Consider the following 27,908-nt stretch of genomic DNA (forward strand, 5'->3'; position numbering starts at 1 on the left):
TACTAATGCGCCTCTCTGCTTAATAATCAGTTGTAGTTACAATACTTGAAATACTCTGCTCTTATCTTGTCTCTCAACACTTCTCTAGTACAACTTCTTGACAGAACATCATATTAACACTTATTTGTTTCATTTGCAACTATTACTCATTCAGTATTTACATATTGAATTACTTAAACACAATAACTAGTACCATAGAATAAGACTATATGTGGAGTGAGCATTCAGCTCTGCAGGAAAAGAACTGTTTTCACTAACATGCATTGACCTGAACACATGTGATCATGGTGTGGCATAAGCATTGCCTGTAAGTGCTCTTCAGTTCCTGAATGTGAATTCACTGCTTAGTCAGAACATTATGACCACTGACCTGCTATCAATATAAATGTGTGCAGGTGATAGCAGTGTCACTTGGTGAGGAATAATTCCTAATGAGATACACACATGGTGCATGTAGTATCAGTGAGCATACTTTCCATGTGTAGAATGGGGAAGGTATCGATCTATCTGAGTGTGACCGAGGGCAGATTGTGATGGCCCCAAGGCCTGGCAGGAGCATTTTGGAAACTGCATGACTTGTCAGATGTTTGAGGAGTATCTTCAACACTTGGTGAAACCAAAGTGAAACCATGTCCAGACATTGTGGGCTGGCTATCCCTAATTACAGATGTCAGACGTCATAAGCTGGGCAGACTGGTAAAACAAGACAGGTGGGAAACTGTGGTGGAACTCACATCAGTCTTCAATGTTTGGTAGAGTACTTGTCTCAACACACAGTGCACTAAACACTCCTAATGGTGGCCTCCATAGCTGACAACCCATGCATGTATCAATGTTAACACCACAACAACAGCAACTATGACTGAAATGGGCCTGTGACCATTAGATTAGATTAGATTAAATTAATTATTCATTCCATAGACCCATAAAAGAGGGAATCCTCCTGGGTGTGGAACATGTCAGATAAACACATTACAAAAATGTAATAAGAAAAACTTGAGTTTCATTAATTTTAATGATCCTCAGTCACTAGACAATAAAATTATGTACACCAATTAAATTTAAACTTCTAATATTTACAGGTTTGGTACTTACATCTGCTTTCATTAAGTCCATCATTAAGATATTTGCTAGTTTCTTGACTATTACAACCAAGTATTGTCAAAAATTAAAGTAAAATATTCATTTCAGTGATCCTCAGTTAAGAACAGTCAGATTATGTACAAGATTTAAAATTAAACTTCCACTATTTACAGACTTAAGACTTACATCTGCTTTCCATACATCCAACATTCACAAAGTATATAGTTACTTGGCTGTTACAACCAAGTATTGTCAAAAATTAAAATATAATAAATTTTCATTAAAATGGTCTACTGCACTTGTGGAGAAACTCATGGATGGCACTGAACTACAGAGACAGGCCAGCAGCAGCTCCATTATGCTGTGGGGACCATTTACGTGGGCTTCCATGGGCTTCCAAGGCACCATGACAGCTAAGGAGTATCATACAGTGGTTGCAGACCATGTACACCCCTTCGTGATGATCATGTTTTCCAACAGCAGTGATATTTTACAGCAAGATAATCCGCCATGTCACAAGATCAGGAGTGTGATGGAGTGGTTTGAGGAACATGTTGGTGAGTTCCAATTGATGTGCTGACCCCCCAAATCGGAGATCTGAACCCGATCAAACACATCTGGGATGCGGTTGAATGTGGCATCAGAGCTCATTGCCCTCCTCCCTGGAATTTATGGGAATTAAGTGTCCTGTGTGTGCAGATGTGGTGGCAACTTCCACTAGCGAACTAACAAGGCCTCACTGCTTCCATGCCATGACGCATCGCCACTGTTAACCATGCTGAAGGTGGACATACCGGGTATTAGCTAGGTGATTATTATGTTCTGGATGATCAGTGATTAGGCCTAATTGCTTACATGCTATGATGCATCGCCACTGTTAACCATGCCGAAGGTGGACGTACCAGGTATTAGCCAGATTATCATAATGTTCTGGCTGATCAGTGTATATCACTAGTACAGACAGATCCTGCTCAGAAGTATCATCTGTTTTGTACCTATGGGTCATTAGCATCTTAATAATTCACATTTGATATTTGTAATGGACTTGCCCCCTTTCTAACAGCCGTGTACCGCAAGTCTCTAGAGGAACGGAAGGTTCCAAATGATTGGAAAAGAGCACAGGTAGTCCCAGTCTTCAGGAAGGGTCGTCGAGCAGATGCGCAAAACTATAGACCTATATCGCTGACGTCGATCTGTTGTAGAATTTTAGAACATGTTTTTTGCTCGAGTATCATGTCGTTTTTGGAAACCCAGAATCTACTATGTAGGAATTAACATGGATTCCGGAAACAGCGATCGTGTGAGACCCAACTCACTTTATTTGTTCATGAGACCCAGAAAATATTAGATACAGGCTCCCAGGTAGATGCTATTTTCCTTGACTTCCGGAAGGCGTTCGATACAGTTCCGCACTGTCGCCTGATAAACAAAGTAAGAGCCTATGGAATATCAGACCAGCTGTGTGGCTGGATTGAAGAGTTTTTAGCAAACAGAACACAGCATGTTGTTATCAATGGAGAGACGTCTACAGAAGTTAAAGTAACCTCTGGCGTGCCACAGGGGAGTGTTATGGGACCATTGCTTTTCACAATATATATAAATGACCTAGTAGATAGTGTCGGAAGTTCCATGCGACTTTTCGCGGATGATGCTGTAATATACAGAGAAGTTGCAGCATTAGAAAATTGTAGCGAAATGCAGGAAGATCTGCAGCGGATAGGCACTTGGTGCAGGGAGTGGCAACTGACCCTTAACATAGACAAATGTAATGTATTGCGAATACATAGAAAGAAGGATCCTTTATTGTATGATTATATGATAGCAGAACAAACACTGGTAGCAGTTACTTCTGTAAAATATCTGGGAGTATGCGTGTGGAACGATTTGAAGTGGAATGATCATATAAAATTAATTGTTGGTAAGGCGGGTACCAGGTTGAGATTCATTGGGAGAGTCCTTAGAAAATGTAGTCCATCAAGAAAGGAGGTGGCTTACAAAACACTCGTTCGACCTATACTTGAGTATTGCGCATCAGTGTGGGATCCGTACCAGATCGGGTTGACGGAGGAGATAGAGAAGATCCAAAGAAGAGCGGTGCGTTTCATCACAGGGTTATTTGGTAAGCGTGATAGCGTTACGGAGATGTTTAGCAAACTCAAGTGGCAGACTCTGCAAGAGAGGCGCTCTGCATTGCGGTGTAGCTTGCTTGCCAGGTTTCAAGAGGGTGCGTTTGTGGATGAGGTATCGAACATATTGCTTCCCCATACTTATACCTCCCAAGGAGATCACGAATGTAAAATTAGAGAGATTAGAGTGCGCACGGAGGCTTTCAGACAGTTGTTCTTCCCGCGAACCATATGCGACTGGAACAGGAAAGGGAGGTAATGACAGTGGCACGTAAAGTGCCCTCCGCCACACACCATTGGGTGGCTTGCGGAGTATAAATGTAGATGTAGATGTAGATGTAGATGTAGTGTTGTGCATTTAAGAGATAAATGCAAGAACATTTTGCTTGCTTGTGACAAGTGTCCCTGGTCAGAGTTTACAAGTGTCACTATTTTTTTGTTATAAGAAAGGCAGGGAGAGCCAATTACTCTTAGGTTTGCACTACACTTTATAATATTAGTGTGCATCTGTTTTGATCAGTTATGCTGCAGCAGCATTTTTAAACACCATCTTTATTTGTCCTGAAAACATCAACTTTGGAGTTACGATGTTCATCAAATTACTCCATTTTTACTCTCTATGTGTTTTTACATCTTTAGTCTTCCTTCAGTCATAGGGAAACTAAAATGTTAATGGTATATATTCCTTCTCCATGCCATAGACACCAGTACTACATTTCCCTATTGTGACTGCTTTAAAAGAAGCACAGTGGTTTGGATACCACTATAACCTGGAGGTTCAGACTCATGTTATTTTTACCTGCAGTAAAAATTATTGAAAATGTGTATATGTTCAACAGATTGACTGGTACACAATCCACACTACAGAATTGGTCTAGCTTTTGTCTCTTAAATCTGTGGCCATGTGGTCACATAAGTTAGCCTTATGGTTTTAGCTCTTTATTACACCATGTCTCAATATTAATCAGCACATAAAGTTGCACATATTAGTATGACAACTGGACTGAGAAGTTTGTGGCACAATATTAATTTATGATAAATAACTTATCCTCCTTTGACAAATTTCGAATTGCATCAGTAGTAGCAACAATTCAGCTCAATTGCTGTTACTAATAAGCACATATGTGAAAACAGAGTAAATATGTGGAATATTAATGTTCGTGTCATAGTGCAAAATGTAACAACAATGTCATACCAGCATCACATGCATGTTTCCGTTTGATGTTGGATGTCGGTCACATACTGCGTATACTGTGCTCAGAACCTTTGATCATTGTTGTCAGTACTGCAAACATCAATGCTGAACACTCTGAATTTATATTCGTATTCACATCTGATCATACTGATTTCGGTTTTTCATATTTTTCCAGGCAAATGCCAGGAAGAGTCCTTTGAAAGAACATGGCCAATTTCCTTCCCCATCCTTGCAAAAATCTGAGCTTACGATAATGAACTCATTGTCATTAATCCCTATCTTCCTTTTACCTTCCACTCCAAAGATTTGATTAAATCTGTATCAAACCAGAAATTGAACATAGGTCCATGGCTTTCATTACCATTTTTCCCAGGGGACACATTTATCTGTTTATTTATTGTTTCAACCTCTGTGTCAGTAAACAGGATTATAAAATATATTGTATATTCTTAACTTTTTAAAAGAAGAGAATCAATATAAAATATCACAATGTTGAAAATAACCATAAAATGAACATACAAAATAAGAAATTACGTAATCTTACAAAAATTGATGTTATGTGTGAAAGGGGAAGTTGTCATGGTATTTCTGCTGAAATGATGTTTACATTGCATGGAACAGTTTGTCACAACAAGCAGACTTAAAAGTACTTATACAGGAATGATATTTTCAGCATTGAGTGTATCCCCAAATAATGAGAGAGATGAATTCTTCTGTTTTACAAGAATATCTGGATAAACCACCAAGAAACAAAAGATATGTTATAATAATGGAAATGTGAACATAGTCTCTGAGATATAATGTAAATATCTTAACTATTCTGACTTCTTACAATGCTGTAGTCACATTTAAATAAATTATTTACCGAGCAGAACAACACCAAACTCACAGTCTTGCATTTATCATGTTGTTACAGGTTAGAATCGAGAAGAATTTGTGGTAAGACCTATAGAAAACTGTCCCTTGAACGATAGAGCTCTCTCTATCCATAGAAATTAACACAAATCACAAAATAGTTCCATGTAGTGGCATACATCACTCATAAAGGAAAAATTTACCATTATAAGCTTTAGGAGCACTTTGCACACACAGACTGGCAGCAGGCACACAAATCATATGGTATTAATAAAAAATGGGGCCGTTTTTATGAAATATTTAACCATAGTCTTAATTGGGCATGTTCAGTAGTACAAAAATCTAAGAACATCAGATTACACGAAGAATCCTAAAATTCCTCCATAAATCCACAGTTTAAAGGAACATACTGTCACACCACAACCACACTTAAGTCCAGATCTGTAAGTAGGGTCATCAGTGAAGTACAACACTTAACACTGAAAGCAAGTTTATTACCAAGACTAACATACAGCCAGAACAGAACTGAATTCCTGGATGGAGAGTACTGCTATTTATACATACATCAAGTGTTCCAGAGTACAAAAACATCACAAACATAAGAAATTTCAAGAAACTTCCAGAAATTATAAATACTAAATAACAAATTATTGATGGTGGTCAGGTCTGAACTGTCAAAACACAGCACACCAGCCAGTGATACTAACCCGTTTGCCATACTGCATGCACCACAGCTCGTGAAATTGCTCCTTCTTCTGGAAAACAGTGATCTGCTCTTTCGTAAGTTCTCATTGGAGTTGCTTGCAGCATCCTGGATCTAGATCTTGTCAGTGGTCATTTGTGTGACAGTGCTAGCGGATTTTCGCAGTCTGATCATATTGTCACATCCTCTTCACTATGGTTTGCAGTGAAGATGACCCCTCCCATCAGAGATTCACAGTCATTGAACTGGTCTTTGGTTTTGTTGATTGAGCAGCCCACATCATCGATCTGCACCTCAGGTCTGTAATAGGGCTTCGTAGGGAGAACATGGATGAATGCTTAACTTCTTAAGTGATGTCCAACAAATGTTGAAGGGTACAATATGGCCCACAGAGCACTTTAGTAACTTTTCCATTAGTCCCACTTTCTGCACAGGTGCAAAAATCCATACCAAGTCTCCCATAATGTATCTCACTAGCTGGCACTTGGTGTTATAGTGCTCTCAGTCTTGCTCTTGGGCTGGGCTCCAGGATCCATATATGAGCCAGGTGTCTTGCTACTTTGATTCTGGTAATGACGTGTTTCAAAGTCATCCTGAGTATCATCTGTTTGAAAAACCAGTAGTGTATTCATTTTCATTTCATCCCCTTGACCATGGAGCTGGAATAAGAGAGTGGAGTATATAATGTCTTGCATCCCTGTGTTGGATGAAAATGTCACAACAGACAGTATTATATCCCATTCTCTCTGTTTGATATCTATGTACATTGAGAGAATAGCTGCCGTGTCTTATTAAAGCATCGTGTGAGGCCATCCTTCTGTGGGTGGTAGGCAGCTGTCATCCTGTGAGTAGATCGCAACATGAAATTAGCTTTGATACCACTCCTGACTCAAAAACTTTTCCACAATACAAAATAGCCACCAAGTGAGGTACACAGGTATATTTCTTCCATATAAAGTACTTATTTAAGAGTAAATAGTGCTAAATTTAAGTTTATTTTGTTTTGTATACTTGCTGTAGTGTCTGTTCTTGTTACACAATTGAATATGTAACATTCTTATTACGCTTTTTCTCAAAATAAAACTCTTGTTTGAAATTTTGCATGATTTGAACATTAAAAATTTGTTTAAGCTTTCTTAATAGCATAAATTTCATTGAAACAAGGCAGCTGATTCATATTGCTTACTAGTCAGATAGCTGTGATCTAGGCCTAAATTTTCCAAGTTATAAATGGTTAGAAACGTAAACAGACCAAATTGGTAACACAAATTCGCCGAAAACAAAATGACTACCAATCCATTATTTTGTCACTGTAACTCTGAATCAGCACCAAAACAACAGCAACAGCACAGAACACTTTTATGTAATTTTTTTTACCTTAGGCTAATCTTGTATTTCTGACAAACTTGATATATTCTGTAATGTTAAACTTATTATTCCATTCAAAGCTATGATTGAGATATGTGAGAGCTGTTATAGGGTAGTGTGTAGTGGAATTTGTTGCCAGTCTTGCAGGAAATATTTTCACTGGGGGAGAGGTGGCAGGGGGAGGGGGGTGTCTTTCAGGGCAGCTGGAGGAAACAAATAAGGAATTAATCAGGATCAAGTGAGATAGAGGGGAGGAGGTAGTTGGAACCTGGGAGTTGATAGGAAGATAAGGAGAAAGAGAACATGATCTGATATTTTTAGTATCAACACTAAAAATAAGTATACACCACTGCCAGAGTTAAGTGGCTAAGTGGAGAAAAGCCTCACATAGGACTAGGAGCAGGAAATGAGCAGCACATTTCAAGTGAGATCAGGAAGCCAAGGAATGTGCAGAGTATTAGGAAGAAGAAGGTGCTGCTCCTAGGTAGTGGACATGAGCGAGGTGTAGGCTCCCAATTACAGGAAAGCTTACGGTAAGTACAGTGTACCAGGTCAACAGTATTTTCAAGTCAAATGCCGGACTAAGTCAAGTGATAGAGGACTTAGTGTATTTTTCAAAACAGGACCATGTAATATAGTGGGTGGGGCAGGAAACAGCTTGAATGGGGGTGGGACATATGACATAGGAGGTGACCTGGACAAGATAGCTTCCCTGACTCATGGCACCATTGTGCACTTTGTTGAGCTGTTTCAGACTCATGATCAGCCACATCTTAAAATAATTGTGAGATGGACTGATATGGGGTTAGAGATGGAACTAATGGCAACTAGCTTTGCACATGTAGCTGTGGCACCTGTTGAGACTGTCAGTAGGTGGAGTCTCTCTAGGCAAGGCCTAAACCTAAACAGGACTGAAAAGGAGGATTGGTACAGTTGATTCATGAAAGTATCAGGGATGGATCTAGGGCCAGGCATGTTCAAGTACCTGTTGGCAAGGATGGGAGAAGTAGGTTTTTATGGGACAAACCCAGACAATGGGATCCCCTGTCTAAAGGATATCTTCAGCTGTTTAAAAAATTGTGAAACAATCACTCATAAGATAGATTGTAACATACCCAGTTACATACACACTACATGTCATATAGAAAAAGAAACCATCAGAAAAAGTGTCATGAGACGTTTGACAGACTTAGCAATCTGTCATCAAAATATGCAATCAATAAAAAATAAAATACAGCAACTTAAAGTTGAGCTCTAATCTTTGAACTGCTCAGTAGTTTGTGTCACTGAGCATTGGAGTATAGACATAGAAATCCAACATGTAGTATTATCACTATATGAAACAGCACACTCTTACTGTAATACTACTTCAAAGGATGGGAGAAAATGCATTTATATCAGAAAAGGAAAAAGGAACGCAGTTCAAATCAGGACATGACCTTAGTTCAGTAATTGAAGACAAATGCTATGAAATACTAACTGTTGTGTTAACAGGGCATGATATCACCAAGAAATTAATCTGTTTGTGTGTGTATCAGTCTCCCAGTGGTAATGTTGACACATTTTTTCAATAAATTAACAGAAGTTGTAGATAAGGTGTCAAGTACAAAAACCAACATAATTTTGTGTGGAGACATGGACATAAGCATAAATATTACAAATGAAATAATAGCACACTCATAAGTATCCTTCAGAGTTTAGGCATACTCAATAGTGCAACTAGTGTTACTACAATTATTGCATCAGTAATTGACCATGTGACCACATCTGTAGACAGGGAAAAGTTTGATGTAACTGTGAAAGACCTTGGACTGTCAGATAATTTCTGGAAAATAATAACAGTAAAATTGCATATGGAAAAATTCCCTAATCTGCAGGACTACAAAAGACATTTATCAGAAATCAAAATGGAAGATTTTTCAAAAGAGCTACCAAACCACAGCTGGGATGAAGTGTGTGGATGTAAATTTGAAATTTTCTAAATTCTCTGCCTTATTAATATTGAGCTTTGAAAATATGTTTCCGTAAGTACCACATCAGTATCAATGTCACACAAAAGACGTGGATAACAGCAGATAATAAGAAGTCCTCCTGAACTGTTAAGTATCTCAGATTCTTAACATTCTTTAAACTGAACTTTTGAAAGACTTCTCCAAAAGTATTCGCATCAGAAGCAATGTCTCACCAAAGCAAGTGGATGACAGAAGGTATTAAGAAGTCCTCCTGTACCCTCAAGTACTGCAGTTCTATAAAAGAGAGTCATAATGAGCCAGAGTTCTTAATTTCTGTCATAGGTACAAAAAGATTTATAGGAAGGTACTAATTGATGCAAAAAAGTCATTTAATGAAAAAATAATACACAATGCAGAGAATAAAAGTAAAGCAGTCAGGGATGTCATAAAAAAGAAAATGGGCAGAGAGAAACAAAGGCATAATAACATACTCATATGGGAAGGGGGATAAAGTAGTAAATCATCCACACCACCTAGCAAATTTTGTGAGTGAGCAGTTTCAAGTACTGCGATAAGTTACAACAACAAAAGTTCCCAAAATCAAATATAACACCTGTAAATTATTATGCACTAAGTTCAACAGTGTTACTATCAACCACAGAGCATAAAGTCAGTGAAACTGTACAAAAACTAAAAAAAATGAAAAGTCACAATGCTTAGATAAAGTACCAGTGTGTATACTGAAGCAGTGCATAGATAGTATACGAGCTTCCTTAACAAACATAATAAAATGAATCCTTCAAGTCAGAGAAATTTCCAGAGTATTTGAAACAGGTAAGAGTTGTACCCCTTCTAAAGCAAGGTAATATAGGAGACATAGAAAATTACCAGTCATTTTCTCTGCTGTAACCATTCTCAAAACTAAATGAACTGGTCATGAAAGACAGATTAATGAATTACTTGAATAAATACAAAATTTTAACTGAATCACAGCATGGTTTCCAAGGTGGTAGAAGTATTGAGTCAGCCATAGTAGAATTAACAAAAGCAGTACTTGATGCTCTTCACAAAGATGGGTGTGTCACAGACATATTTTTAGATCTTTGTAAGACTGTGTATGATTCAATTCAATTCAATTCAATTTTTATTATCACATAACATGCCTTATACAATCAAAGATTGATCAACAGGATTCATCTCCTAGCAGTAGACAAACATATGTTTGTCCTCATTCAAATATATTTCACTGTCATTGTAGCAGTCTGTGTGTGTGTGTGTGTGTGTGTGTGTGTGTGTGTGTGTGTGTGTGTGTGTGTGTGTGTGCGTGTCTGCGTTTGTTTGTTTGTTTGCTTCATCCTGATATCATGTCATGTCATTGTGTAGCCATTAACTTCATCCCCACTGATCCATTCATTTTATTTTAAGACATTTAAATCATTTTATGCTTACATATGTTTGTTGGTTGTGTATTACCATTAGACTACATTGTGTTGTTTGTAAGACTGTATCCAGTTCAGTCACAGATCTACAATAAATGCAGAGTGCTTTATACAACATAGGTGTTCTCATGTAAAACTTCTATCAGAAAATTAGGCTTTGTTGACATGTCTGAGTAACTATCATATATGGACATGTTATTTACCTACAAGAAAATTGTCACTGATGTAATGGTACCACCATACTTCTTTGCACCTTTCAGTTTTCATTGTTGTCTTAAAGGCACAATGTAGCGGTATAGGAACATCTATGTGTGTGTGCGCATGCGCACTTGCGCGTGTGGCGGAGGGGAGGGGGGGCGCATGTGCACGTGTGAACACATGCTCCAGTTTGTCAAAGGATATGTCCTAAAGCTAGCAAGTTCTCCTTTTGTGTGTGTCTATTGATGACTCTATGAAAATTATGTGTAGTTCAACATGTTTAAATATGCAGAGTCTCAAGGGTTTAAGAATGTTGCAGCTACAGATGATGATTTTGCTGTCTAATTTCCCTGTAAAACACCTTATCATCATTTATCCTTGGTTCCATAAGTTCTTATCTTGACTGGAGCTTTTATCTTTCTTGATACCTATGCAGATTATTGTTGTTATTATTATTTCATCCTTATTATTATTATTATTATTATTATCATTATTACTCTGATTTGTTGGATTCAGTTGTGTTCTACTGCAGCTCTTGTCCTGTGCATGAGGCGATTTCATTAATTCTTTTTAGTAACTCTGAGCTGTTCCAGATAATACCATGCTCCTAGTGTTGCTGTGGCAGATAATACTTGTGGTTATGGGATTCTGTTCCCAAGGTCAAAGTTATGACAAGGATGACCTCAGCTAACCTCAGTACTCAGTTCACTATATTTCAGTTTCTGATCTCTTCTTTACTGATGTTGTTGCTGTCAGCTAGGAGGTACATGCCAATTACGCGACACAACTTTTTAACTGTTCAGTGTGTAACCCTCGTCTGGTGCCAGAATGGTGTGATCAGTACATATGTGCTGGCTGCACAATACAGTGCATTGTCCAACTGTTAATGCTGCTCTGAATGTATGACAATACCATTTATTGGGAATCTTTTTTTTTTAACTCAAATGGCTTTTTTAACTCAAATGAGGGTATCAGTGCATTTTAATGTATTCAATGCATCAATCCTTTTAAGAGGATACCACTCCCATGTCTGTTTATGTATTACATGTGTACAATAAGACAGGAGTTTTCATCACTTATATTATTACCAGTAACTTACTCACACCCGATTCTATAGTGAATTGAAACCCCACGAATTGGGTTGGTGCTTAAGTTCATAGCATTTTTCCATAGATTTAATGGATGCAAGAGATACACATAACAGAAACTGTAGTCAACAATAATATATTCTCCTTCAGTAACTACAACAGTTCGCCAGTGCTGGGGTAACCTTTCAATTTTACAACTGTAGAAATAATGTGGTTTTGAGGGAAAGAACATGTTGAGCTATTTTTTGGAGTGCATTTTCATCCAGAAACGAATTTCCTTGAAAGTTGTTTGAAAAAGACTGGAAAGTGTGAAAATCTGAGTGTACAAAAGCAGGTGAATAAACTGGGTACGGAACGACATCCCAACACAACTGCTGTATAGTGTTTTCTGTAAGTCTATCAGAATGTGGGCAAGCATTATCATTGGGTAGCATCACTTCACACAGTCTTCCTGGTCTTCATTCCTGAATTGTGTCTGCAAGATGTCTCTGTTCTTGACAATAAATTTCAGCATTGCCTATATAAGACAACAAGTGTCTGGCACAGTTGTTAGATCAGGTACTGCTGCTACAATGGCAGGTTATCAAGATTTAAGTTAGTTTAAATGTGTTGTTATAGTCTGTGCACAAGCAATGGGGAACAGCATTTCCGAGGTAGTGATGAAATGGGGATTTCCCAATACAACCATTTCATGAGTGTACCGTGAATATCAGGAATTCAGTAAAACATCACATCTCTGACATCGTTGTGGCCAGAGAAAGATACTGCAAGAACAGGGCCTGCGATGGCTGAGGTGAATTGTTCAATGTGATAGAAGTGCAACCGTTCTGCAAATTGCTGTGGATTTCAATGCTGGTCTCAATGTGCAAACCATTCAAAAAAACATAATTTATATGGGCGTTTGGAGCCGAAGGTCCATTCGTGTACCCTTGATGGTTGCATGACACAAAGCTTTATGCCTTACCGGGCTCGTCAACACTGACATTGGACTGTTGACGACTGGAAACATGTTGCCTGGTCAGACAAGTCTTGTTTCAAATTGTATTGAGTGGATGGACGTGTATGGGTATGGAGACAACCTCATGAATCTGTGGACCCTGGATGTCAGCAGATGACTGTTCGAGGTGGTGGAGGCTCTGCAATAGTATAGGGTGTGTGCTGTTGGTGTGGTATAGAACCCATGATATGTCTAGATACAACTCCGACAGGTTACAGATACGTAGGCATCCTGTCTGATCACCTTCATCCATTCATGTCCATTGTGCATTCTGATGGACTTGGGCAATTCCAGCAGAACAATGTGACACTCCATACAACCAGAATTGCTACAGAGTGGCTCCAGGAACACTCTCCTGATTTTAAACTGTTCCGCTGGCCACCAAACTTCCCAGACATTATTGAGCATATCTAGGATGCTTTGCAATGTGTGGTTCAGAAGAGATCTCCATCCCTTCACATTCTTACAGATTTATGGACAGCCCTCCAGGATTCATGGTGTCAGTTCCCTTCAGCACTACTTCAGACATTAGTTGAGTCCATGCTACACCATGTTGCGGCACTTCTGCATGCTCGCAGGGGCCCTACATGATATTAGGCAGGTGTACCAGTTTCTTTGGCTCTTCACTATATTATAAAACAGAAGGGCAACATTTTCTGAAAAAGATTGTTGTACCTGAGGAAACCTCGATACGAGATTTTGAACCAGAACTGAAGTCTCAGTCATCACAATTTAAAAGTTCCGACTCTTTGTGCCTGAAAAAATTCCACCACCAACAATCACAGGTAAAACTGATGATGGTCTTTGGTATGACATAAATGGAGTCAGCTGCAAATACAGTGCCCCAGAGGACATTCGTAACAGGTGCATATTACAAGCTGTTTCTGCAGAACGTTTTGTATCTGAAATTTAATCAAAGATGGCTTGACATGCTTGCAGCTAGTGATCTCATTTTGCATGATAATGCAAGAATGCATACTGTCCTCCCAGTGAGAGAAACACTCAACAAATATGGATGGGAAATACTTCTCCACCCAGCATACAGTCCTGATATGAGGCCATCAGACTTTGATTCATTTCCCAAATTAAAGGAACAACCCCGAGGAAAACATTTTGATACAATTGTTGAAGTTTCCAGTGAGGTGACGTGAGTAATCAGGCAACTCAGCAATGGAGTTACGTTGTCTAGAATACAGAAGTTACCAAAGCATTGGGAAGCTGTCACAAGCAAGAATGGAGATTACATTGAAGGCCTGTAAAGTATTTTGTAAAATAAATTATTTTCTTCAGTTCTGTGTTGCAGTGCGCAAAACTTTTGAAATGGCCATTGTTGATGTTGGATAACAGCTTACACTTATTATTATTAATATTACTATTGTTGTTGGTGTTGGCAGCAGTAGTGGTGTTCTCATCAAATTGTTTGTGCACACCTGCAGAATGCAATGTGTGCACACAACTAGCTGATTCATTTAAACTTCTGTAATTTTCCACACCTGTAACATTAGTCATATTTTCTGAACTCTGATCTAAATTATGTTCATTGCTTCAGTTGTTTTGAGAAAGAGTTCCTTAAACTGGTAAAGATAACTTGGTTTGTGACACACAAATGGCATTGAGGAGAAAATACACTAGTGATTCAATTTTTAAATGTATTTCATAGCCAAGGTGGAGCTGGGGAACTCCATAGCACAATTAAGTGGAGCACTAACGTTTTTACATCAGACTCACTTGGATAGGAAAAGTAATCTGTTTAACAGCTTTATGAAAAGCATATGGAAAATACTTCCTCCCTCCATCCACCCAGGTGGGCTTGGCATCAAATTTTCTACTTTTTAATTTTTCTTTATATCTGTCCTAAATATGTGTGAAAAAATAACTTTCCCAGAATGAGAGTCGTAATTGAAAAGTAGCTTTTCACTCTTCAAAAATTATACATTTGAATAATCTGATTTTTTTTTTCTATTCTGCCTGTTTTTATTATCTGTTGCACAGTCCAGTAGATTTTAGAAAATATTTCTCTTACCATTACAATTATGCAGTACCAGTATTATATTATTTACTTAATTTGTCCAAGATCGTTGTTGTTTGTGACATACTACTATCATGGCACAGTGGTAGTTTAATGATTTGTCAGTACCTTCCTCTAACCTGATTGCATAAAGTAATAACTTCATTGTTTTGACAGCCGTAATGATTGTGTATAATATGTTGTTGACTGTTTTGATGGCTGCCATAAGCACATATAAAATTAGTATAGTGTCTGTGAATATGGAAACAAGAGGGAAGAGAAGGAAAGTCATGGCATTTCAGAAATGCCAGAGGATCACTAGGCTTAACACCACCTCTCACTGGAAAACAATAGTTCTCATGCCCTCGTTGCCTGATACTGCAAAAAGATTTCATGGGTGACTGAAAGATTTTGTAGATAATATAATATTTGGGGACTGTGCCACATAACACCTTCTCTTCTGTGACCTTTGCCATCGATGAAAAATATTTCACCACCAATGTTCAAGCCAACCTTTCTCAGGTCAAAGTTCACGATTTTAAGTGATTGTTGGCTCATTGTCCTACTTATTTACTGGTTGTATGAACATTAACTTGACAAAATTAATCTAAGTTAATGGATTAAGTATTAGATGTATCACATTTTATTTGAGACAAAATAGATAAAGAGGAATCAAACTTCAAAAGATTACTGAAGATGACTGAAACCAACCATCCAGCCAGCCAGCTAACTTGTTGTGGTCTTCATCAGCAATCTTTACTTGGGCAAGGCTCATGGTGTTCAACAATGTCAGGGTTTCTTTTTCATTGTTATGCAGTAAATTTCTCCAAATTTTGACTTACTTCACATTGTTTGCTGCCAAGTTTGTTTGCTCTGTTACACATATTCAATCAGCAGTAATAATGTATGTAATCTGCACAAAGTACCAAGATACATACTCAACTAGCTGCATAATACTTCATGTGTGTATTTATTGTGTGTTATAATGTCTTACCCAAAATGCCCTCAGGCAGGTAGAATGTAAATAGTTGCGTAATTGAATTATTATATATTCTGGCTACATATATTGTATTTTCATAAGAGAATTTGCCATGAGGGTCTTCCACTTATTATCGATGTATGTTTCATTATTCCATCTATAAATTTATAAAAACATACTCTGTCTTTACCTAGGTTCAAAGATGGTCAGCCTCTACATGCAGATGATCATGTGAAATTGACAGCTCTTCCTGATGGGACTGTGCGGTTACTCATTGAAGGTGTAAAGCCTACTGACTGTGGTGCTTACAAACTTGTAGCCAAAAATAAGAATGGAGAACATGCTGCATTATGTGCTGTTGCTGTTAAACGTAAGTCTCCGTCCCACCTCTGTATGTAATGACACTATGAACACTAAACTCATTTTTATTTCGTGAGATGTACTACTACAATTTAAATCTGATTTATTATTTGGTTATTTAGTTTGCTTCATTTCCCTTCTTTGATACTAAAATAAATAAAAAATAAGGCATATATGCAACAGATGAAATTAATCAATGTTTTCTTGTGGAACATTACATCCAGTAGGCTGAAAACAACACTAGTCATCTCATAAATCTTAGTTTGGATTATATTTCAGTGCTTTATTTCAGATGTTAATTTCTTTCAGCCAAGAAATGTTACTGAAGTTTTGAGGTTTAGCAGTACCCCTTTGTTTATTTTTTCCAGCAAATAACCGCAAGCCTAGTTTCTCAAAGCCACTTGAAGGTGCTAAATGTGTAGTTGGTGAGCCACTGAAGCTGGAAGCTCAAGTAGCAGCATTTCCAGCACCTGAGGTTAAATGGTAAGTCTGGATTTTACTTCTTCATTAATTGCAGATATAATATTAATTTTTATATGTCTCCATTTGTAAGACTTATAGTGGATTAGAACCACAGAAATGATACGTTCAGGATGAGAAGCAGTGGGACTGTCTAATGTGAAAATATTTAATTTTTAGGTTCAAAGATGGTCAGCCAGTTCGTCCATCTCAGGCAGTTAATTTCGTGAACCAACCTGGTGGTATAATTGGATTACATATAGATTCTGTAAAACCTGAAGATGCTGGTGTTTACACTGTCAGTGTAAGTAATAGGCTTGGTGATATAACTGGCTCTGCCAAGGTTGAAGTTGAACCACGTGAGAAAAAGCCAACATTCCAAGTACCTCTGCTGCCAGCAACTGTTGTTGAAGGTTTTCCTGCTAGATTTGAAGTTAAAGTGGTTGGACATCCACCTGCTACATTGAAATGGTAAGGAATGAAGTGTGAATGTCTTTGAATATTACCATATATTTATATTTCACACTCACAAAGTAACAACTAATTTGGGAACTGTTAAATATAATTCTAAAACACAGAAACTGTTAAATACAACACATTACTCATCACTGTATAAAATTATTCATACATATTTCTGGGAATTACTTTAAATTTAGATTCTTAATAGACAGTTTTGTGACACTAGAGATCTACACACACGATATACATTACACAAATGCTTATATATATTGTTGCAGGCATTGGTGTACTGTAATTATTGTACTTTTTAACCATCCTTAGAATTGAGGCAGCATTCACTTTCAATAATTCATATGTTGAGTTCAGAAAAGATTGGACCATTTAGTACTAAGCTTTATAAATATTAGACAGGTTTTCTGATCATTGCATTATAGCCAGTCATTGTATGGGAACATGATAGGCACATCTTTTTTTCCACAAAATTTTGGTCTCAGTCTGTCATATAACCTTCAGCTGTGTATTAGGTATTATTTAAGAGGTACGGTTTGACACTGTTTCTGAAGATAATTGTTTTTGCATGTTTTATAGGACTCACAATGGGAAAGAATTTGTACCTGATGGACAACATGCAAAAATAATGCAGCTGCCTGATGGAACAAGTGCTCTAATTATTGACAAAGCTAAACCAGAAGATGCTGGAGAATATGAAGTAATAGCAACAAATGAGAAAGGATCTGTCCCATCAAAAGCTCAGTTAGATGTTACTGGTATGTACTGAAGCATGTGTGTATTACATGTACATCTACATGACTACTCCGCAATTCACATTTAAGTACTTGGCAGAGGGTTCATTCTACTGCTTTGAGACTGTTTCCCTTCATTCCATTCTTGAATGGTTTGTGGAAAAAACAAACAGTTACGTCATTCCATACAAGCTTTGTTTTCTTTTCTTTTACTTTGTATTATGATGGCCTTTTCTCTGTAAGTGAGTGGGACTCAACAAAGTATTTTCATGGTGACTAAAACTTTGTGGAAAGATCTTGTCGCAACAAGAAATGCCTTTCAGTTGAAAGAAAATCAGCCATCGGTCACTATTTTTAACAAATTAACCTGGTTTCAACAATGCTAGGAGTGTCTTTCTTAGAATTTAAAACAAAGACTGGTCTATATTCTATAACATGGTCACAGAATTATGACTAAAAATGTGTGATAGAGTATAACTACGGAATTGTTGTGAAGGACTGTGTAACTCCTCCGATTTATAATTTTCGACCCGACCTGATCTGACCGAATAGCAGCCCAATAATTATTAATTAATGTGACCGTGTACCTAATGGGGCTGGCAATCAGAATTGACTGCTACGGAGTTGTTATTTTCCAGTTTGTCCTTCTCAAATGCTGTAATAATGAAATGTCTGGTAACAAGAAGAAACACCAACACAATTTCACTAATCAGGAACCTATATTCGTCTCAAAAACACAAAAAGAAGGAGACAGCCACTGCCTTCGTCATACCTATCTAATTACAGCTAATCTCAGCACAGGCTTCTTCGTTATTCATTATCGTCACACGCAAATTCAATCACTGCAATCCAACACTGCAATCCAAAAATGATGCCGGCGCGGTAGACGCGAACCCAAAATATCGGCACTAGAAATATCACTGATCACTCTCGTAATTATACTTCTTCACATTCCCGGTATTATTCTAGCACAAAGGGGTTAAACCACGGTGATGGCCGTAAAGCCTTGCATTACCACAACTGGCCTCCACACAGCTCGGCCCGCAACACATGGGACTCCCTCAAATCACACTCGCTCTCGCAACACGACACAATCGATCGTTCGCCCTATCGACCTGTGCCGAGTGCAAACTTATAGTAAGAGCCTACGGACCCCTTACATCCCCACCCTCGAAAACTTCTTTGGAGCTTCTGGCATAAAAGAATCGGCAAGGGAATTAGACATTACTACATCTGAACAAAACACATAGTGTAAATAATTAATGAAATTACAATTCACCAAATAATCCCTCGACTCCGGTAGTGGGCTGCCTCCACCATAATATTCTACAAAGGGTTATTACATCTCACAAACATGGCATTGTCCAAATCACAATTTTTATCAAGCAGCAATAATCCTCTATAGTCCATATTGAATGTAACACACAACATACAATCAGAAATTATTACGTGATCACATGACATATGAATTATTATATTACAAATTAGTTGTTACAGGTTTTACACCCATTCTCAGGTAATCGTCGATATGAAATATGAAGTTCTAGTTATAATACATCAGAAAATACAATGCAAATCAATATTTCCCTTTTTTCAAATGTCCGTTTGACAACTAAATGTCCTAAATATATCTTAGTAGGTTTATTTGGGTCCTGGTAGCTCTCACTCTTGACCGGACCTCATCTGGAGTGTCATTCAGTTTTCCGGTCCCTCCACCTCTTCCTCTATAATCAGACAAATTATTAAAATGTTTCCTTGGGTCATGACTTCCCTCTCGGTTTTGATCATTAGCTTGATTGTGTTCCTGTGATCGAACAGATTCCAACTGTTCCAGTACCTCCATCAAGGCTTCCCTATCTTTAATTAGGCTCCCGGATACAGTTTCTTGCATTTTCTGACTCAATCTTCTTTTTATCACTGATATCATTACGTCATCACTCAGGGGTTGTTCCAAGGTTTCGTTCAACTCCCACAAATGTTCGGCAAACTCTCTACGTTCCTCTCCATGTATTAATTAACTTGTGGTGTAATAGGTCCTCAAGTGCTGCACACTGATGACTTTTGGACCAGTATTTCTTCAAGAATTCTCCTTCAAACTGATCATAACTAGTAGTCCCTTTCTTCTTCCTGACTCCCCAAGTGAAGGCCTCACCTTCCATTGCAACCCTCTGGTCATCCTCTTCTCGTTGCACGGCTATAGCATTTCTCAGATTGACAGCCAGTTGGTTTTGCCTATCTCCTTAACTGCATTATTGCATTGTTTCTGCATCTGCGTCACCTCGGTGATCCTTTCTCCCAATTCGGCTTAGTTTCTTCAACATCGTCTTCTATATTTTTTGTTAACTTTCCTTCCATCTTCTCCACGTCTCCCTGGACTTGGTCTCTGCTCTTCTGTAGCTTCCTCTCTCTCTCGTCGATGTTCATCTTCAGTCGTTCTGGTAAGTCCTGTATTTCCTTCTTCAGATTACATTCCATCTTCATTTGCAGTATTTTGATCTCTTGTAAATCTTCCTTTAATGATTCTCTAAATTCTTGTAAATCTTCCTTCAGTGATTCTCTAAACTCTTGTAAATCTTCCTTTAATGATTTGTGGAATATTTCTTCCCTTTCTCTAGCTTCTTGTAAATCTTTCTCTAATGATTTGTGGAATATTTCTCTCCTTTCTCTAGTTTCTCTTGTTGCCTTGGCCTCCTTTAACAAGTCTGCCAACATCGACCGCGTATCTGCATCCTCTGAAACTGACTTATTTCTCGTTGTTTGTCCCGGTGTCTCGGGGTAACTAGTTGAATGTGCTAATGGGCTATCTAATGACAATCCATAACCACTGATTCCTGAATCATCTCTGTCTTCCTGTCCTATCCCTTTCCTTTCAACTACTGCCTCACAAACCTGCTTGTCTTCAGTAGACATGTTTGGTTTATTTTTAATGCACAGGCAAGTAATATAAAATAACCTCTAGTAACCCAAAACACTCCTAATTACCACAAAACTAATCAAACAGTAACTGCAGTATTTTCAGTTAATCCCAAAATTGATACAATACATATGAATACTGAACATAACGACTCTCAAAACCTAATAATTTCAAATAGCGACTTTCACATACACAGTTTATGTAAAATGTTTTAAATAAGATAAAACACACCATTCATTAAACCTATAAATGTAAAATCCCCAAAAACAATGAGCATATCTGTATAATCACCATTTAGACTGTGCAGCATGCATCAATAAGTGTGCTATATTTCAGAGTATGTTTCGCAAACTTTTCGGAAATTACTGTAATTGGGCACCTTTCCTAATGTGAAACTCAGTTTAAAATTGTTTATTTACCGCGAAGACTGCACACTGCAATTTAATGTTATGCCAAACAGTCGTCTTCACTCACCAACTGACGTTACCACAAGTCGCGATGTTTTGACGTTTGAAGTGGGCGTGGCGCTGTACTGCCGCCGGAGCCGTGTGTAGTCGCGCTGAAGATCTGCGGCGAGACGTCGTAGTTCTCAGCCAGCTGCTCTGTGGCGCTGCAGGCGGGCGTAGTTTGTAGTTCAGCCGCTAGATGCCGGGTTGGCGCTCGGCGTCTCGAAGTCGCTCTGAAGATCCGTGGTGAGATGTCGTAGTTCTCCACCGGCCGCTCCATGGCGCTGCAGTCGAGTGTAGTTTGTAGTACGGCCGCTAGATGCCGGGTTGGCGCTCGGTGTCTCGAAGTCGCGCTGAAGATCCGTCAGTGTAGTGCGTCTGTGCCTGACCTACTCCTTGCACAGGCAGTTGGGATGACGTGTGAAATCACCTCACGGATCGAAGCTTTTTGGCGCAGCTGCTACACGGGTCTGCGTGACGTCACTCAACAATTGCGTCGCCACATAAATTGTCGCCTGCATAACAGTTTATGGGTCCACATGAATTTGCTCAATTTTCGTAATTCAAAGAGCAATTTCGGTCACAATATTATTACTAAACATTTCTGTAAAAGCTTTCGTGATAAATTCTTGGCTCGTTTTGCTATTGTAATGTTCACACGTGTCTCTCTTTGGTGTTCACTTTTCACAGTTTTTCGTGCGGATTTACGCATTTGCACATTATAACACAGTTTATCGACACTATTATTCTTATCTAATATGGTGAGGAAAAAACAGTTTATTCACAATCGTAAGATTCTATTACTTCGTACTGTTCAAAAATGCACTGTTCCTTGTCGCGATTTTAAAGTTTATGCTCTGTCTCGATCCGAAATTGAAAAATATTTTCTCGCGTTAAGCAAGGTAAAATTACCTATTGTTCTTTACAATTCGTCCGAAAATTGCACTTGTCCTTTCACGGTAAGCCAAGGGTGTAACTCCTCTGATTTATAATTTTCGACCCGACCTGATCTGATCTGACCGAATAGCAGCCCAATAATTATTAATTAATGTGACCGTGTACCTAATGGGGCTGGCAATCGGAATTGACTGCTACGGAGTTGTTACTTTCCAGTTTGTCCTTCTCAAATGCTGTAATAATGAAATGTCTGGTAACAAGAAGAAACACCAACACAGTTTCACTAATCAGGAACCTATATTCGTCTCAAAAACACAAAAAGAAGGAGACAGCCACTGCCTTCATCATACATATCTAATTACAGCTAATCTCAGCAGAGGCTTCTTCGTTATTCATTATCATCACACGCAAATTCAATCACTGCAATCCAAAAATGATGCCGGCGCGGTAGACGCGAACCCAAAATATCGGCACTAGAAATATCACTGATCACTCTCGTAATTATACTTCTTCACATTCCCGGTATTATTCTAGCACAAAGGGGTTAAACCACGGTGATGGCCGTAAAGCCTTGCATTACCACAACTGGCCTCCACACAGCTCGGCCTGCAACACATGGGACTCCCTCAAATCACACTCGCTCTCGCAACACAACACAATCGATCGTTCGCCCTATCGATCTGTGCCGAGTGCAAACTTATAGTAAGGGCCTACAGACCCCTTACAACTGGCAGTACTTATATGTCATTAATAAAATAATAAATATGCATTAGTCACAAAGATATTTAAGATAAAGAAAACTGTGATGGCAAGCCACTGAGGGCTGCTCGTTACTTGCGTGGTGCAGTTTGTGAAACGGTCTCTAAGAGTCCACCGGGACCTTTGCCTTTCGCGGGCAAGTGCTGTACCGACTGAGCTACCCAAGCACGACTCACGCTCCATCCTCACAGCTTTAATTCCGCCAGTACCTCGTCTCCTACCTTCCAAACTTCACAGAAGCTCTCCTGCAAACCATGCAGAACTAGCACTCCTGTAAGAAAGGATATTGCTGAGGCATGGCTTAGCCACGGCCTGGGGGATGTTTCTAGAATGAAATTTTCACTCTACAGCAGAGTGTGCACTGATATGAAACTTCCTGGCAGATTAAAACTGTGTGCCAGACCGAGACTCGAACTCGGGACCTTTGCCTTTCGCGGGCAAGTGCTCTACCGACTGAGCTACCCAAGCACAACTCACGCCCCGTCCTCACAGCTCTCCTCGCAGGAGAGCTTCTGTGAAGTTTGGAAGGTAGAAGACAAGGTACTGGCAGAATGAAAACTGTGAGGATGGGGCGTGAGTCGTGCTTTGGTAGCTCAGTCGGTAGAGCACTTGCCCATGAAAGGCAAAGGTCCCGAGTTCGAGTCTCGGCCTGGCACACAGTTTTAATCTGCCAGGAAGTTTCATATCAGCGCACACTCTGCTGTAGAGTGAAAATTTCATTCTCTAAGAGTCCATTTCGCAACCTGCACCACGCAAGTAACGAGCAGCCCTTAGTGGCTTGCCATCACAGTTTTCTTTATCTTAAATATCTTTGTGATTAATGCCCTTTTGGCATAATTATTATTTTATAAATGACATATAAGTACTGCCAGTCTTTCATGACGATTCCATACTTATACTCTATCATTCATTTTTAGTCATAATTCTGTGACCATGTTATAGAATATAGACAAGTCGTTGTTTTAAATTCTGAGGAAGACCCTCCTAGCAGTGTCGAAACCAGGTTAATTTGTTAAAAATAATGACTGAGGGCTGATTTTCTTTCAATTGTAACTACTCATGGTCTCTGAATGTGCAGCCATGTACAAGATTTTGAGAAATGCCTTTGTTTTCATGATTTCCACCTCAACTTGTGTGTCATATCTATGACACGCTCTTCCTTATTTTGTGGTAGCACAAAACAAGTTGCTCTTCTTTGCTCTTTTTCAGTGTCCCTATTGATACAGTTTGCCAAGGATCCCACACCACACAGCAGTAATCTGTAGGAGGATGGACAAGTGTAATGTAGGCTGTCTCTTTAGTAGATTTTTTGCATCTTCTGACAGTTCTGCCAATTAAATGCAGTCTTTATTTCACCTTGCCCACAATATTTTCTATGTGGTCTTTCCAGTGTGCATTTCTGTTTTATCTGTACATGTTTTATAGTGAAACTGTAAAAGGAAACATAATGCTGTTCTATTTCTGTAGAAATAGCTCCTTTGACTTATTTTAAAGAGGTTACATGCTTCAACAATATTTTGGGCCATGGTAGATAAAAACAATTCTTTGGTATACTGGTAGTATACTAAATGTGAAATGAGATAGGTGGTGTTATCACTGTAGGGAACAGGTGGGAGAGAGTATATTCTTGAGTAGTACAGCATCACAGAATTTGAGTGAGGGATTGAAGGTGAGTCCTTTGAAAGGGATTTTCATGGCAGTCTGTTAAATTCTGCATTTATATGTCAACAGTGATCCTGAGTTTCATAATTATCATATAGGTTGGTTTTTACATATTTGGACATGGAATGATTTCATGAACTGTGCTGTATGAGGCACAAATATTGTCCATATACCAGATTTTTTAAAAAAAATCATTATGCTATCCCTTTTACTCACATCCTGTATCCAAAGGAAATTGGGCCTCATTAGTCTTTATGTAGAGGGTAGAGCAGAGGAAATGCGTGTTTTTCACTATTGAATGACTGGGACTTGGTTTGATAAAAATAATAAAAACAATCATTAAGTGATAGATTTTTAATGCAGTTTTGAAGTAAACATACTTTAATTAGGTTCGAAAAATAATATCTTGGTTTCATTTGCCACGGCTTCACTTTCCTGACGAATGGAATTCTTTAGGTCATTGATTGTGTGAGGCTTGTTCATGTAGACTTTTGATTTTAAACATCCCCACAAAAAGAAGTCGCATATCGACAAATCGGGTGAGTGAGGGGGCCAGTAAACATCACCATATCTCGAAATAACATGTCCTGGGAACATTTGTTGAAGCACTTCCATGAATGTTCTCACCATGTGCGCTGTGGCACTGTCCTGCTGAAACCATATTTCTCTCATGTTCACTTGACGCCTCTCAAGTTCTGGACAAAGAAAGTTGTTTAACATTTTAACATAGCGTGCTGATGTCACAGTAACTGCAGTTCCTTCCTCTTCAAAAAAATAGGGTCCAGCAATCCCCATCTTTGAAATGCAGCACCACACTGTTACATTTAAACGGTGGAGAGGTCTTTGGTGTAATTCATGTGGGTTCTCCAGCACCCAGTACCGATAATTTTGAACATTGACCTAACTGTCTACATAAAAATGTGCTTCATCACTCATGAAGACTGTAGTATCTGCATCTTCCATAAATATTTCGTCCATTACGCAACAAAACTCTTTGCGCTGCACAAAACCCCTTGACTAAGCTGCTGAATGATCATTATCGTGTACGGGTGAAACGTAAGATCATCATATAGGATGCAGTGAAGCGAACGACGTGACGTACTCAGCGCTACAGCCTGTTGTCTAGCCGATCGTTTAAGACTAGCAAAAACTGCCATTCTCACTCGGTCTACGAACTGAATGGGGAAGACCTGGTAGTTTCTTTCATCACAGATCTAGTAGTTCTAAATGGTACAACCCATCGGAGTACAGTTTTTTTGATCAAGCACTGCACTTCAACATCCAACTCTAAAATTTTGACGGAAACTACGTTGCACTGTGACTACGGAATCATTGTTTCTAAAGTACTGCTCGACGGCGAACACATGATGCTCTATGCTCCAACGCTTCATAGTGACTGAACTGCATTGTATGGGTGGTCTCCCAACATTAATTCTAGGTCAATACCCCCTCTCATTGCTGCATACTAGCGGTTCAAAAAACATGTGTTTCCTCTGCTTCACCCTGTACAAAGAAGTTTACCCTTATTCACAGTTTCTACTTGTAGAAGACTTATTGCTGCATGCTTCATTTACAACAGCACATATTCAGTTCTATCCTATGACCTGAGTCATAATAGCTTACAGCATTAAATTATAAATCTTGGTATGTAACAGTCTTAGAAGCTATGATATGTTAAACAAATTAATTCCAGTTTGTAGTGAAAGTTCATGTTGTAATGTTGAATTTATTTCACTATTCTACTCTCTGTTCTCTCATTCTACAGAGAGAAATGTGAAACAGCAAAAAGTAACCAAAGTTTTTGAGCACTGTAGCAAAATTCAACTGCTGCAACTAGCATTCATTAACAATACATGTCTGCCTTCTTCTGTACCTACACTTACATTAACTGCTAATTCTCCATGACTGTGCAAAATATTGTGGAACCCAACAGTTAGCATCTGCTACTAAGCAGTATCATTTGAGTGGTTGTATTATGTCTTGCTACATGCATCAAGCAAATTGAGTATGTCAGGAAAACCAGAAAAATTCAATGTCATACAATGGAAATTGGAAATACTCATTCAGTGGAAGAGTAAAGGAGAAATGTCAGTGGTATCCAAAGTACTCTTCATAATACCCTGTAAGGTAGCTTATGGTGTGCAAATGTAGACAAGCGATTGGCAAACTCATACAGCTTTGGCAACAAATTGTGTGGTGATCCGTTCTTTTTGAGACTCTTTCATTTTTGCTTGCTCACAATTCCCTTTTTTGATCTAATTGGGTAATGCTGTATGAGCTTAAAAATAAACATGAAAATCAAAAGTACTATACCTAATAATAATGGGATATGAGCTAGAGGTAGGAGAGGGGACGGGGGGGGGGGGGGGGGGGGCACTCACATTAGTTTCATGTTGAAAGACGAAACAGTTTTGAGATTTCATAACAAATGACTCTGGATATACTTGCCATTAATTAGTATCCATTACATGTTCTGCCTTTCTTCAAACTGATACTGGATTGATATGTCTGAGTGTGTGGTAGGGCATGATGTAAGTCTGGTTTCTGAAGATAATTTTTTTCTTGGGGATTGGCATCTGCAGCCTCCACCCGCCCACCCCTCCCTCTTGCTGCACCCCAGGTACATTCGTGCACTTAGACAACCACGTTTTAAAATATTGATAAAAATATTACAGGGTGTATACGACCCGGGACAACCGGGAAATCTGGGAAAAACCCGGGAATTTTTTCATCCGGGAGAAAACCGGGAAAAACCCAGGAATTTTTCGGAATTCCGGGAATTTTTTATTGTTTTAGCTTTCAGTTAAATTTTTGTAATATCAACTGCAGAATTGATTCTCTAGCAAAGAATGTTATTGTATCCTGCTACTGTAGAATGATACTGCAGCAATAAAGTGTAAACTAGGGGGGAAAAATAAAACTTCAGTGGCAAAGGAAATGTGCATTTTACGACAACAAAACACCGTGCACGCACAGGTGTCTGCAGATAGCAAAAGTATGTCAAAGGCCGTAGGGCGCAGACTGTAATTCTTCGTAACAAAAAACTGCTTGCTATGAGCATGACGTCACAATTGTTCATATTAGGTTAGTTTGACCAGTTGCCAGCGGTCTGTTGCGCATGCGCATTTGACTCGCGTATAAGCAGTACCTCCTCCCGCTTCCCGCTACTTGAAGTTTGGCTGTTAGCCCAGATAGCACAGTAAGCCGGTTTCAAACTT

At 38.8% G+C, this 27,908-nt stretch overlaps 1 protein-coding gene across 1 annotated transcript in view; it reads left to right on the forward strand.

Annotated features, from left to right (window-relative positions):
- Window positions 1-27,908, forward strand: part of LOC126162232 (obscurin) — a 720,647-nt gene that overhangs the window by 485,769 nt on the left and 206,970 nt on the right. The window contains exons 33-36 of the mRNA XM_049918601.1: window positions 16,186-16,361; window positions 16,720-16,834; window positions 16,991-17,281; window positions 17,858-18,036. Coding sequence (XP_049774558.1) covers window positions 16,186-16,361; window positions 16,720-16,834; window positions 16,991-17,281; window positions 17,858-18,036 — 761 coding nt within the window. The remainder of the gene's footprint in view (window positions 1-16,185; window positions 16,362-16,719; window positions 16,835-16,990; window positions 17,282-17,857; window positions 18,037-27,908) is intronic.

The sequence above is a fragment of the Schistocerca cancellata genome, chromosome 2, assembly GCF_023864275.1.
Source record: "Schistocerca cancellata isolate TAMUIC-IGC-003103 chromosome 2, iqSchCanc2.1, whole genome shotgun sequence".
NCBI classification, from domain to species: Eukaryota; Metazoa; Arthropoda; class Insecta; order Orthoptera; family Acrididae; genus Schistocerca; species Schistocerca cancellata.